At 49.3% G+C, this 14,845-nt stretch overlaps 1 protein-coding gene across 1 annotated transcript in view; it reads left to right on the forward strand.

Moving 5' to 3' along the window:
- The first annotated feature begins 7,357 nt into the window (after positions 1 to 7,357).
- Positions 7,358 to 14,845, forward strand: part of alox12 (arachidonate 12-lipoxygenase) — a 67,689-nt gene continuing 60,201 nt past the window's right edge. The window contains exon 1 of the mRNA XM_085977405.1: positions 7,358 to 7,641. Within this exon, the coding sequence (XP_085833531.1) occupies positions 7,492 to 7,641 (150 nt within the window). The 5' untranslated portion in view covers positions 7,358 to 7,491. The remainder of the gene's footprint in view (positions 7,642 to 14,845) is intronic.

Raw genomic sequence — 14,845 nt, forward strand, 5'->3', positions numbered from 1 at the left:
GCAGTACTGAGGGAGTGCTGCATTCTCGGAGGGGCAGCACTAAGGGAGTGCTGCATTCTCGGAGGGGCAGTACTGAGGGAGCGCTGCATTCTCGGAGGGGCAGTCCTGAGGGAGCGCTGCATTCTCGGAGGGGCAGTACTGAGGGAGCGCTGCATTCTCGGAGGGGCAGTACTAAGGGAGTGCTGCATTCTCGGAGGGGCAGTACTGAGGGAGCGCTGCATTCTCGGAGGGGCAGTACTGAGGGAACGTTGCATTCTCGGAGGGGCAGTACTAAGGGAGTGCTGCATTCTTGGAGGGGCAGTACTGAGGGAGTGCTGCATTCTCGGAGGGGCAGTACTAAGGGAGTGCTGCATTCTCGGAGGGGCAGTACTAAGGGAGTGCTGCATTCTCGGAGGGGCAGTACTGGGGGAGTGCTGCATTCTCGGAGGTGCCGTCTTTTGGCTGAACCATTAAGCCAAGACCCCGTCTGTCCTCTCAGGTGGACGTAAAAGATCCCACGGCACTATTTCAAAGAAGAGCAGGGGTGTCCTGGGGCCAATATTTACCCCTCAACCAACTTCACCAAAACAGATTATCTGGCCATTATCACATTGCTGTTTGTGGGATCATGCTGTGCGCAAATTGGCTTCTGCGTTTCCCACATTACAACAGTGGCTGCTCTTCAAAAAAGTACTTAATTGGCTGTAAAGCATTCTGGGACAGCCGGAGGTTGTGAAAGGCGCTCTAGAAATGCAACTCTTTCTTTTATTTAAGCTCCCTTGATGGGTTACATTTGCCAAATTGAATTCACGTAGAGGCGTAGGTCAGTATTTGACACCAAGGCCCAGGGAGAGGGCAGTTGGCCAAAAAGAGCTCACAGACACTCAGCAAGCACTGGGGCTATAAATGGGTTCACTCTACCATTGACTCCTAACAGCCCCCTGAAGTGGCCTCGCCAGGCCACTCCGTTCTGTCAAACCGCCACACTGCAGCGGTTCAAGAAGGGGGCCCACCACCAGCTTCTCAGGGCTAAAATCGCTGTTTGTGGGAGCAAAAATTGCCAGCGACGTCCACATCCCGAGAATGAATTATTTTAAAAAAAGGACAGAGTGTCACAGCAGCTCAGTAAGTATTCATCCTGTCATTTCTGGGTGCGAAAAAGCGCAATCTAACGGCGATGAAGGCGATTTTTGATTGTCCGTCCACAGACTGACTTCACTGTAGATCAAAAGGAGACGTCAACGACAACTTGTATTTATATAGCGCCTTTAACGTAGTAAAACGTCCCAAGGTGCTTCACAGGAGTATTATAAGACAAAAAAATTTGACACCGAGCCACATAAGGAGAAATTAGGGCAGGTGACCAAACGCTTGGTCAAAGAGGTAGGGTTTAAGACGCGTCTTAAAGGAGGAAAGAGAGGTAGCGAGTCGGAGATGTTTGGGCAGGGTATTGAAGCATATAAAATACTGAGGGGGCTCGACAAGATAGATGCAGAGAAGATGCTTCCCCTCATGGGGGAATCTAGAACTCAGGGGCACAGTTTCAGAATAAAGGGTCGCCCTTTTAAAACTGAGATGAGGAGGAATTTCTTCTCTCAGAGGGTCGTAAATCTGTGGAATTCTCTGCCCCAGAGAGCCGTGGAGGCTGGCTCATTAAATACATTTAAGGTGGAGATAAACAGATTTTTACAAGATAAGGGAGTGAAGGGTTATGGGGAGCGGGTGGGGAAGTGGAGCTGAGCCCAAGATCAGATCAGCCATGATCTTATTAAATGGCGGAGCAGGCTCGAGGGGCCAAATGGCCTACTCCTGCTCCTATTTCTTATGTTCTTATGAATTCCAGAGCTTAGGGCCCAGGCAACAGAAGGCACGGCCACCAATAGTTGATTATAATCAGGGATGCTCAAGAGGGCAGAATTAGAGGAGCGCAGATATCTCGGGGGGTTGTGGGGCTGGAGGAGATTACAGAGATAGGGAGGTGGCGAGGGCCACGGAGGGATTTGAAAACAAGGATGAGAATTTTGAAATCAAGGCGCTGCTTAACCAGGAGCCAATGTAGGTCAGTGAGCACAGGGGTGATGGGTGAACGGAACTTGGTGCGAGTTAGGACACAGGCAGCTGAGTTTTGGATGACCTCAAGTTTACGTAGGGTGGAATGTGGGAGGACGGCCAGGAGTGCGTTGGAATAGTCAAGCCTAGAGGTAACAAAGGCATGGATGAGGGTTTCAGCAGCGGATGAGCTGAGGCAAGGGGCGGAGACAGGCGATGTTACGGAGGTAGAAGTAGGCGATCTTTGTTATGCTGCAGATATGTGGCCGGAAGCTCATTTCAGGGTCTAAGGTTGCGAACAGTGTGGTTCAGTCTCAGACAGATGTTAGGGAAAGGGAAGGAGTCAGTGGCTAGGGAACAGAGTTTGAGGCGGGGACCGAAAACAATGGCTTCGGTTATCCCAATATTTAATTGGAGAAAATTTTTGCTCATCCAGAACTGTATGTCGGACAAGCAGTCTGACAATTTAGAGACCGTGGAGGGGTCGAGAGAAGAGGTAGTGAGGTAGAGCTGGGTGTAGTTAACCTACATGTGGAAACTGACGCTGTGTTTTCAGATGATGTCGCCAAGGGGCCGCATGTAGATGAGAAATAGGAGGGGGCCAAGGATAGATCCTTGGGGGACACCAGAGGTAACGATGCGGGAGCGGGAAGAGAAGCCGTTGCAGGAGATTCTTTGGCTACGATTAGTTAGATACGACTGGAACCAGGCGAGTGCAGTCCCACCCAGCTGGACGACGGCGGAGAGGCGTTGGAGGAGGATGGAGTGGTCAACCGTGTCAAAGGCTGAAGACAAGTCAAGAAGGATGAGGAGAGATAGTTTACTTTTGTCACAGTCACAAAGGATATCATTTGTGACTTTAATGAGAGCCATTTCGGTACTGTGGCAAGGGCGGAAACCTGATTAGAGGATTCAAACATGGAGTTGCGGGAAAGATGGGCATGAATTTGTGGGGCGACAACACGTTCAAGGACTTTGGAGAGGAAAGAGAGGTTGGAGATGGGGCGATAGTTTGAAAGGACTGTGGGGTCAAGAGTTGTTTTTTTGAGGAGGGCGTGCTGATGGCAGATTTGAGGGAGAGAGGGACAGTACCGTTAACAATGTCAGCTAACAAGGGAGCCAGAAAAGGAAGTTGGGTGGTCAACAGTTTGGTGGGAATAGGGTCGAGGGATCAGGAAGTGGGTCCCATGGACAAGATGAGCATGGAGAGGTCATGAGGGGAGATCGGAGAGAAGCTGGAGAAAGATATGAGTTCAGGGCTAGGGCAGGGGGGGAACCTTAGAGGAAATTTGGCCCGGTGGGTTAGGGCAAGGAAGGGAAGTGGCAGAGGCAGCTGAACAGATGCGCTCAATCTTAGAGACAAAAAAGTCCATGAGCTCCTCACACTTGTTGTCGGAGGTTAGGGTGGAGGAGACAGGGGAGAGGGGTTTAAGAAGACGGTTAGTAGTAGAGAATAGAAGCCGGGGTCTATCTTTGCATTCCAGAATGATTCTGGAATAGTGGGTGTGCTAAATCCATGTAGTAAGACAAGGAACTCGAAGAGGCGAGGTATGAGGATTAAGACGAGTACTTTATTGAACGACTGCGAGACAACCAGGCAGGCCTGCTTCCAGGCATTGCACCTTTGCTGACCTTAGCAGGAAGCTAACCCCTGACCTTAACAGGAAGCAGCCCCTGACCTTAGCAGCAGCATTGGCTACAGCACCACCTGGTGGATAACCTTAATCATAACATCCCAGATTACTATATCCCTCCCCCCTTAAGATTTCAGTATGAATTTCTTAACAAACAACCATTCCTAAGGGTCACATAAGAAGTCTCCATTCACCATGTTCCATACTTGACGAATCTAACAGGTCAGTATCAATCTCTCTGGTGGCTTGCGAGCCCTTTGTGAACGTCTGTCAGTAAAGTCCCTGCTTGTTTGTGGTGAAGCCACCAGCTGCTCCTGAGCAGTGCTCGGAGTATCTGACTCTGCAACGATGGTTTCCTCTTGATGAATGGGTTTCTGTGAAATTGTCTCTGTCCCTGGTGGTGGCACCACAGATGCACTTGGATAACTGGGGGCAACCCTGTCTTCAGTCATTGCATCTGGAACCTTCATTTCAAATTCCCCTTGTCTGGTAAGTATCTGATCTACATGTCTGCGTACTACCCTACCATCACCCAACATGACCTTGTATGATACGGGACCAGTCATTGAGTCTATGAAACCAGGGATCCACTTGGGTCCATAACTGAAATTCCTGGTAAGGACCACATCTCCTTCTCCAAAACTTCGGCTCTTTGTTCTTTTGTCATGGTTCTCTTTTTGCTTGTTTTGTCTGTTTTCCATTTTCCTTTTTAGGTCTGGGTGGACAAGGTCAAGAGTGGAGCGTAGTCTACGACCTAATAACATCTCAGCAGGAGAGGGTCCTGTGGTGGATTGAGGTGTTATTCTGTAGCTGAACAGAACCCGTGACACTTTGGCTGCTAAACTCCCTTCTGCACTTTTTTTCATCATCTCTTTAAATGTTTGTACGGCTCTCTCCGCAAGTCCATTTGAGGATGGATGATATGAGGCCGAGGTCACCTGCACTATGCCATTTTTTCTCAAGAACTCTTTTGTCTCTGTACTCACAAAACAAGTGGCATTGTCACTCACCACGATCTCCAGTAGCCCTTGATTACTGAAGCTCCGACGCAGGCAGTCTATAGTAGTAGTGGCGGAAGCAGAATTTACAGGATAAACATCCATCCATTTGGAATGTGCATCAATGATTATGAGGAACATCTTCCCCATGAATGGACCCGCATAATCTAAGTGCAATCTTCTCCATGGTTTTGCTGTCCTCCCCCTTTTGGTTTGGATTCCTCCACAGGTGATTTCGCCCTGCAAGCTCGTTTTATGTGTCCTTGTTTCCCCACACTTGTAGCACTTTTCCTCCAGAAACCGGCATTCACTCGCCAGGTGATCGCCCTTGTATCTATAACATGCCTTCACATGCTCACGTTGTGGTTTCTGACGCATGTTCAACTTGTGCACAACAACCTGACCTGCAACTTGCGTAGCATTAGCCCTGTCTGAACCCTGTATTTCTTTTACATCTCGGTTCGCTGTCTCTATGGCTTGAGCAAGTTCCAATGCTTTTTCATAAGTAAGCCCAGTCTCGGATAATAATCTGCGCTGCATTCGGTCGTCCATTATTCCGCAAACTAGCCTATCTCTCAGCATTTCCTTCAGGTTGTTCCCATAATTGCAATCTTGTGCCAATTTATGCAACACTGCTACATAGTCCATTACACTCTCTTCCTCTTTCCTGTTCCTTGAATTAAACTTCAACCGCTGTACAATCTCACTAGGCTTAGGGTTGAAATGTTCTTTTAGCACAGCCACTAATTCAACAAATGATTTGTCTCCAGGCTTTTCGGGACTGAGCAGGTTCTTCATCAAACTGTAGGTTTGGCTTCCCACTGAACTAAGCAGAATGGCTTTCCTTTTTCCGGCATCATTTATTTCATTTGCTTCGAAAAAATAACCCAACACTTCACAGTATTCCTCCCAAGTTTGTGCTTGAATATCAAAAGCGGAGACCGTTCCTACCGTGGCAGCCATGCTCTCTTATTCAGGGTCCTGTTTTACCTCATCGCCAAATGTGATAAATCCATGTAGTGAGACAAGGAACTCGAAGAGGCGAGGTATGAGGATTAAGACGAGTACTTTATTGAACGACTGCGAGACAGCCAGGCAGGCCTTCTTCCAGGCATTGCACCTTTGCTGACCTTAGCAGGAAGCTAACCCCTGACCTTAACAGGAAGCAACCCCTGACCTTAGCAGCCGAATTGGCTACAGCACCACCTGGTGGATAACCTTAATCATAACATCCCAGATTACTATAGTGGGCAATTTTAGCAGAGGAGAGCAGGGCCCGATAGTGCTTTATGTGGTCCAGCCAGATCTGGCGGTGAATGGCTAAACCTGTTGTCCGCCATATCCGTTCGAGTCTGCGTCCCTTGGACTTAAGGGAGTGAAGATGGGGACCGTACCAGGGGGGAATGGCCAGGGTGAGAGAAGGTAGTTGTTTTAGTAGAGACTAGGGCATCAAAGGTGGTGGTGAGGGTGTGGTTGAGCAGATCGGTAGCTGCAGGAATGTCATGGTGAATGGAGGGCCAAAGACTGGACAGTTGGGATTTCACAAGTGCAGTTGTAAGAGAGTTGGGAGAGAGTTTTTTCCAGGGGTGGACACAGGGTTGGAGGGGGTGTGGAAGGGGGATGTGGGTGGAGAGCGATACGAGGATGTGGTCAGAGATGGCCTTATCTGAGATTGGCATGATGGGAGTAGCGAGGCTACGAGAGACGGCAAGGTCGAGGGGGTGGCCATGAATATGAGTTGGGGAGTTTACATGGAGGGAGAGACTAAGGGAGGATAGGAGGCTGGTGGAGAGAGAGCATGATGATTTGAGATTGAGGTTGAAATCGCTGAGGATGAGAAGTCGTTCGGTGCAGAGGCTGAGGGAGGAGAACAGTGAAGATATCTTGGTAATAAAATTTTTATGGTACTTGGGTGGGCGGTAGAGAACGAGAATTTTAAATGAGAGGTGAGAGGGGTGGAATAAGGTGAGATGCTCAAAGGAGGAGAAAGTGTCGGAGGAGTAGGGGGAGAGACCAAGGTGTGATTTGGTGATGAGATCCACACCGCCACCACAGCGGTCTGAGCGGGGCAAGTGGTGGAAGGTATAGCCGGGCGGGGAAGCTTCATTTAAGTGGAAGGTGTCATCACCCCTCAGCCAAGTTTCCGTCAGGGCCATGATGTCGTTGCAATCATCCACAATAAGCTCATGGATGGCAAGGGGCCTTGTTTGCAAGGGAACCGACATTCTGGAGGGGGATGCGGAGAGGGTCGGTGATGGCTGATCTACTGCCAGCGTCCACAGGGTCAGCGCTGGGGAGGGGTGAGTTGGACGGGGAGGAGATTGGCAAGATTAGCCCCCAGTGGGCGTGCTGGGCGGGGAGGTCGACGAGAGAGTAGGATGGGACAGTTGCTGCTCGTAAGGTGGCAGCGACGAGTGCCTCGATGGGCCCTTCGTAGGATGCCAAGGGAGGCACAGAGGGAAGCTGTGGAAGAAGGAGTGAAGCCTGGGAGGATGGCAGGAGAGCAGGAAGGTCGAAGAGTAATGAAGGATTGTGGTAGGCAGGGCAGCAGATGGACCTTTTAAACCATGAGGGCTGATCCTACAATCCAGGAATAGCAGTGGGCGTCTCATGTTACAGAACAAAGAAGTGCCTGTACCAGCAGGTATGCATTTCACCTCACACCTGGGATCTGTCCAATGGTTGCTAGCCCTGCCTATCGAAGCTTTGCCCAATGATGTTACCCAGTACTGACTGTGTGTGGACTAGTCCTGCCCTCGTACTGATTCATTCTGGAGCTGCTTCTACTACGGCCAGGAGCACTTTCTTACCATTCCCCACACCTTGTGGAAATGTTCACCTACAAAGTCACAGTGGCTACAGGCACATCGTACTACTCGGGAACAAACAACTACATCTACGTCACGCTGATAGGAGAGGGCGGAGCGAGCCAGAGAACAAACCTGGATAAGTGGCTGCAGAATGACCTGGAGAGGGGAAGTGTAAGTTTGTGTGAGGGTGAGAGTGTGCGAGTGTGTGTGTGTGTGTGTGTGTGTGTGTGTGTGTGTGAGTGAGTGTGAGTGTGCCTGTGTGAGAGTGTGTCTGTGCGTGTGAGTGGATGTGAGTGTGTTTGAGTGGGTGAGTGTGAGTGTGTGTGAATGGATGTGAGTGTGTGTGAGTGTGTTTGAGTGTGTGTAAGTGTGTGGTGGGTGTGTAAGTGTGAGCGTGTCTGTGCGTGAGTGGATGTGAGTGTGTGTGTTTGAGTGCGTGTGTGTGTGTCTGCGTGTGTGAGTGTGTGAAAGTGTGTGGTGAGTGTGTAAGTGTGAGTGTAAATGTGTGGTGTGTGTGTGTAAATGTGAGTGTGTGTGTAAACGTGAGTGTATGAGTGTGTGTGTGTAAGTGTGAGTGTGAGTAAGTGTGTGTGTGAGAGAGTGTTTGAGTGAGTGTGTGTGTGCATGTAAGCGTGAGTGTGTGCATGCATGTGTGTGCGTGTGCATGTGTGTGAGTGAGTGAGTGTGTGTAAGCGTGAGTGTGTGTAAGTGTGAGTAAGTGTGTGTGTGAGAGAGGGTGTTTGAGTGTGAGTGTGTGTGAGTGTGTGTGTGTGCCTGTGAGTGAGTGAGTGTGTGAGTGTGAGTGAGTGTGTGTGTGTGTGAAAGAGAGTGTGTGTGTGTGAGTGAATGTGAGTGAGTGTGCGTGAGTGTGTGTGAATGTGTGTATGAGTGTGTGTAACTGCGAGTGTGTGTGATTAAATGTGAGTGTATGAGTGTGTAAGCGTGAGTGTGTGTAAGTGTGCGTAAGTGTGTGTGAGAGAGTGTGTTTGAGTGTGAGTGTGTGTGAGTGTGAGAGTGTGTGTGTGTGTGTGTGTGCCTGTGAGTGAGTGTGTGAGTATGTGTGAGGGCAGCACGGTGGCATAGTGGTTAGCACTGTTGCCTCACAGCGCCAGGGACCCGGGTTCGAATCCGGCCTCGGGTGACTGTCTGTGTGGAGTTTGCACATTCTCCCCGTGTTTGCGTGGGTTTCCTCCGGGTGCTCCGGTTTCCTCCCACGGTCCAAAGATGTGCGGGTTAGGTTGATTGGCTATGATAAATTGACCCTTAGTGTTAGGGGGATTAAATACGTGGGGTTACGGGAATAGGGTGGGATATGTGTTGATGTAGGGGTTATGGGGATTGGGTGGGATATGTGTCGGTGCAGGCTCGATGGGCCGAAATGGCCTCTATCTGCACTGTGGGGTTTCTGTGATTCTGTGATTCTGAGTGTGAGTGAGTTTGTGAGTGTGTGAGTGTGTGTGAGTCTGAGAGAGAGTGTGTGTGTGTGCCAGTGAGTGTGTGAGTGAGTGTGAGTGTGAGTGAGTGTGTGAGTGAGTGTGAGTGAGTGTGTGTGAGTCTGAGAGAGAGTGTGCGTGTGAGTGAGTGTAAGTGTGAGTGAGTGTAAGTGTGAGTGTGTGAATGTGTGTGTGAGTGTGTGAGTGTGAGTGAGTGTGAGTGTGAGTGAGTGAGTGTGAGTGTGAGTGAGTGTGTGTAAGTGTGAGTGTGTGTGAATGTGTGTGTGTGTGTAAGTGCGAATGTGTGTGATTAAATGTGAGTGTATGAGTGTGTAAGCGTGAGTGTGAGTAAGTGTGAGTAAGTGTGTGTGAGAGTGTGTGTGTGTGTGCCTGTGAGTGAGTGTGTGAGTATGTGTGAGTGTGAGTGAGTTTGTGAGTGTGTGTGAGTGTGAGAGAGAGTGTGAGTGTGCGTGAGTGTGAGTGTGTGTAAGTGTGAGTGTGTGAATGTGTGAGTGAGTGTGAGTGAGTGTGAGTGTGTGTGAGTGAATTATTGTGTGAGTGTGAGTGAGTGTGTGTGAGTGAGTTTGTGTGTGAGTGTGAGTGTGTGTGAGTGAGTTTGTGTGTGAATGTGTGAGTGAGTTTGTGTGAGTGTGAGTGAGTGTGAGTGAGTTTGTGTGTGAGTGAGTTTGTGTGAGTGAGTGTGAGTGAGTGTGAGTGAGTGTGTGAGTGAGTGTGTGTGAGTGTGAGTGAGTGTGAGTGAGTGTGAGTGAGTGTGAGTTTGTGTGAGTGTGTGAGTGAGTGTGAGTGAGTTTGTGTGAGTGAGTGAGTTTGTGTGAGTGTGTGAGTGAGTGTGAGTGAGTTTGTGTGTGAGTGAGTTTGTGTGTGAGTGAGTGTGTGAGTGAGTTTGTGTGTGTGAGTGAGTGTGAGTGTGAGTGTGAGTGTGTAATGATAGCATCTTTAGTACTGAACCTTCACACGCTGTGCTGCCGTCCTGCTGATCTTTCCCCAGCCCGGCTCGGGAGAGGGAAGTGTTACTATTTGGAACAAGCTCGGTGCAATCGAACCCTGTGGAGGTGGGAGCCCTTCCCTCCGTTAATGAATGAACTTTCCCCGTTAATGAACAGCTCGCAGCAGAACGCGTGTTGGTGAAAGTTGCCAGTTTGCTAGCGGGTTGTTAGTTAGGGCGAAATTCTGCAATCTCTTCTTATCTTTCTGCTTGAGAAGGGCGATTCCTACCTCCAGAATTTTTGTTCCCTGAGCCCTTGGTAAATACAGGGCGGTTGTAAAATGTATCACATTCATGTTTGCTTTTTGCACCGGTCCCAATTTGGCAGGGCACACTCGCGCATTCCTGAGCTGTTTTGTGTTATGCAACCTGTAGTGTGGGCAGTGCCCATACCCCGGAGACGGCCGGTTGCTCGTTTTTTTGCCTCATCTGTCAAAAGGGCAGGGGCAGCGCGCGCCAGCCTCATCCGTCCTGGGCTGGCAGCTTGTCGGAAACCCGCTCTTGAATGACCCCCCACCCCCCCACCCCGCATTTTGATTGGCCTGGGTGCCTTAATCTCAAGGAGGGCCTGATTACAAAGGTGGAGGAAGTGATGCTTCAGTAGTATAGAGCCATGGTCCGATCCCCATCTGGGGTAACTGCGTTCAGTTCGGGGCACCACACCTCAGGAAGAACATAACATAAGAACATAAGAAGTAGGAGCAGGAGTAGGCCATACGGCCCCTCGGGCCTGCTCCGCCATTCAATAGGATCATGGCCGATCTGAACCTAGACTCACGTCCACTTCCCTGCCCTCTCCCCGTAACCCCTAATTCCCTTATCAGCTAGGAAACTGCCTATCTCCATTTTAAATTTATTTAATGTCGCAGCTTCCACAGCTCTCTGAGGTAGCAAATTCCATAGATTTACCACCCTCTGAGTGAAGAAGTTTCTCCTCATCTCAGTTTTGAAAGGGCAGCCCCTTATTCTAAGATTATTGCCCCCTAGTTCTAGTCTCACCCATCAGTGGAAACATCCTCACCGCATCCACCCGATCAAGCCCCCTCACAATCTTATATGTTTCGATAAAATCGCCTCTCATTCTTCTGAACTCCAATGAGTAGAGGCCCAACCTACTTAACTTTTCCTCATATGTCAACACCCTCATCTCCGGAATCAACCGAGTGAACCTTCTCTGAACCACCTCGAGAGCAAGTATATCTTTTCTTAAATATGGAAACCAAAACTGCACGCAGTATTCCAGGTGTGGCCTCACCAATACCCTGTATAACTGCAGCAAGACTTCCCTATTTTTATACTCCATCCCCCTTGCAATAAAAGCCAAGATTCCATTGGCCTTCCTGATCACCTGCTGTACCTGCATACTAACCTTCTGTGTTTCATGCACCAGGACCCCCAGATCCAAGCTTTTGACAAAGTCCCGCATAGGAGGCTGGTCAAGAAGGTAAGAGCCCATGGGATCCAGGGGGCCTTGGCGCGTTGGATCCTAAACTGGCTGAGTGGCAGGAGGCAGAGGGTGATGGTCGAAGGTTGCTTTTGTGACTGGAAGCCTGTGTCCAGTGGGGTACCTCAGGGATCGGTGCTGGGTCCCTTGCTGTTTGTGATCTACATTAATGATTTGGATGAGAATGTAAAGGGTATGATCAGTAAGTTCGCGGATGACACGAAAATTGGTGGGGTGGTAAATTGCGAGGAGGAAAGCCTCAGGCTACAGGACGATATTAACGGGTTGGTCAGATGGGCGGAAAAGTGGCAAATGGAATTTAACCCGGAAAAGTGCGAGGTGATGCATTTTGGACGGACAAATAAGGCAAGGGAATACACAATGAGTGGTAGGACCCTAGGAAGTACAGAGGGTCAGAGGGACCTTGGTGTACATGTACATAGATCCCTGAAGGCAGCGGAACAGGTAGATAAGGTGGTTAAAAAGGCATATGGGATACTTGCCTTCATTAGCAGAGGCATAGAATATGAGAGCAGGGAGGTTATGATGGAGCTGTACAAAACACTGGTGAGGCCACAGCTGGAGTACTGTGTGCAGTTCTGGTCACCACACTATAGGAAGGATGTGATTGCTTTGGAGAGGGTGCAGAGAAGATTCACCAGGATGTTACCTGGGATGGAGCGCCTCAGCTATGAAGAAAGACTAAACAGGCTGGGGTTGTTTTCCTTGGAGCAAAGGAGGCTGAGGGGGGACCTGATTGAGGTGTACAAAATGATGAGGGGCATAGATAGGGTAGATAAAGAGGAACTTTTCCCCTTAGTAGGGGGGTCAATAACAAGGGGGCATAGATTCAGGGTAAGGGGCAGGAGATTTAGAGGGGATTTGAGGAGGAACTTTTTCACCCAGAGGGTGGTTGGAAGCTGGAACTCACTGCCTGAAAGGGTGGTAGAGGCAGGAACCCTCACAACATTCAAGAAGCATTTGGATGGGCACTTGAAATGCCATTGCATACAAGGCTATGGACCAAATGCTGGAAAATGGGATTAGACTGGACAGGGATTGATGGGCGGCGCAGACACGATGGGCCGAAGGGCCTCTTTCTGCGCTGTAAAACTCTATGACTCTATGACTCTATGACTCTATCCCTTTGTACTGTAGCACTTTGCAGTTTCTCTCCATTTAGATAATAACTTGCTCTTTGATTTTTTCTGCCAAAGTGCATAACCTCACACTTTCCAACATTATATTCCATCTGCCAAATCTCTGCCCACTCACTTAGCCTGTCTATGTCCTTTTGCAGGTTTTTTATGTCCTCCTCACTCACTGCTTTCCCTCCCATCTTTGTATCGTCAACAAACTTGGATATGTTGCACTCGGTCCCCTCCTCCAAATCGTTAATGTAGATTGTAAAGAGTTGGGGTGTATTGATGCTTGAAGGAGAAAAAAAAAATTGCAGGGATACAGGGAAAGAGCGGGGGGAGTGGGAATAACCGGATTGCTCTTCGAAAGAGCCGGCAGAGATCTCGTACATGAAACACAAAAAGTTAGCATGCAGGTGCAGCAAGTAATTAGGAAGGCTAATGGAATATTGGCCTTTATTGCAAAGGGAATGGAATATAAAAGTAGGGAAGTCTTGCTACAACTGTACAGGGCGTTGGTGAGACCACACCTGGAGTACTGCGTACAGTTTTGGTCACCTTTATTTAAGGAGGGATATACTTGCATTGGAGGCCATTCAGAAAAGGTTCACAAGGCTGATTCCTGAGATGAGGGGGTTGCCTTATGAGGAAAGGTTGAGCAGGTTGGGCCTATACTCATTGGAGTTTAGAAGAATGAGAGGGGATCTTATTGAAACATAAGATTCTGAGGGGGCTCGACAGGGTAGACGCTGAGAGGATGTTTCCACCCCCTTTCATCAACTTCCTAGCCAGACTTGGATGTTGGGCTGATGCAGTATTTGAAAGGGAACGCCCGGATATGCAAACAAGTTTGATCAAACAGCAATCGCCAATAAAGATAATGGCCCTTGTAATTCATTCTTTGAACCCCTGCTGAGCTTATCCCACATGGAAATCTTATTCTTTCTTGGTGTGTGGGCGTCGCTGACAAGGCAATCTAGAACTAGGGGGCATAGTTTCAGAATAAGGGGTCGCCCATTTAAGACGGAGATGAGGAGGAATTTCTTCACTCAGAGGGTCGGGAATCTTTGGAATTCTCTACCCCAGAGAGCTGTGGAGGCGGAGTCAGTGAATATATTCAAGGCGGAGATTGACAGACAGTTGAACTACAGGAGGGTCCAGGGGTACGGGGAGAGAGCGGGAAAGTGGAGTTGAGGGCAAGGTCTGATCAGCCATGATCTTATTGAATGGCGGAGCAGGCTCGAGGGGCCGAATGGCCTACTCCTGCTCCTGTTTTTTATGTTCACAGACTCGATGGTCCAAATGGCCTCCTTCTGTGTTGTACTGGTCTATAATTCTATCTGTATTGGTCTTGGAGGGGGTGCAGCGCAGATTCACCAGAATGATACCGGGACTAAAAGGGTTAAATGATGAGTAAACTTGGCTTGTATTCCCTTGAGTTTAGAAGATTGAGGGGTGATCTGATCGAGGTGTTGAAGATGTTAAAAGGATTCGATAGGGTAGATGTGGAGAAATTATTTCCTCTGGTGGGGGGAATCATTAACGAAGGGGCATAGTCTTAAAATTAGAGCCAGGCTGTTTAGGAGTAAAATCAGGAAGCACCTCTTCACACAAAGGGTTGTGGAAGTCTGAACTCTTCCCCCTTAAAGGTTGTGTATCATGGCATATGGCGCTAAGACAGGAAAATGGAGTTAAGGTTTAATTTAATTGAATGGCGGAACAGGCCGGAGGGGATGACTAGCCTATGACTGTGAGGCGTTGGAGTGGGTCTTTGCTAGAGTGAGTCCTCAAAGGTTCCCTCCCCCCACCACTGGCGCACCGTGGCTGCAGTGTGTACCATCTACAAGATGCACTGCAGCAACTCGCCAAGGCTTCTTCGGCAGCGCCTCCCAAACCCGCGACCTCTTCCACCTAGAAGGACAAGGGCAGCAGGCGCATGGGAACACCGCCAGCTCCAAGTTCCCCTCCAAGTCACACACCATCCTGAGTTGGAAATATATCGGCCGTTCCTTCATCGTCGCTGGGTCAAAATCCTGGAGCTCCCTCCCTAACAGCACTGTGGGAGCACCTTTACCACATGGACTGCAGCGGTTCAAGAAGGAGGCTCACCACCACCTTCTCGAGGGTGACTAGGGATGGGCAATAAATGCTGGCCTTGTCAGCGACGCCCACACACCAAGAAAGAATAAGATTTCCACGTGAGATAAGCTCAGCAGGGGTTTAAAGAATGAATTACAAGGGCCATTATCTTTATTGGTGATTGCTGTTTGATCAAACTTGTTTGCATATCCGGGCGATCCCTTTCAAATACTGCATCAGCCCGACATCCAAGTCTGGCTAGGGAGTTGATGAA

The sequence above is a fragment of the Somniosus microcephalus genome, unplaced genomic scaffold (assembly GCF_052327205.1).
Source record: "Somniosus microcephalus isolate GS21.2 unplaced genomic scaffold, FLI_Smic_1.0 unresolved_chr4, whole genome shotgun sequence".
NCBI lineage: Eukaryota > Metazoa > Chordata > Chondrichthyes > Squaliformes > Somniosidae > Somniosus > Somniosus microcephalus.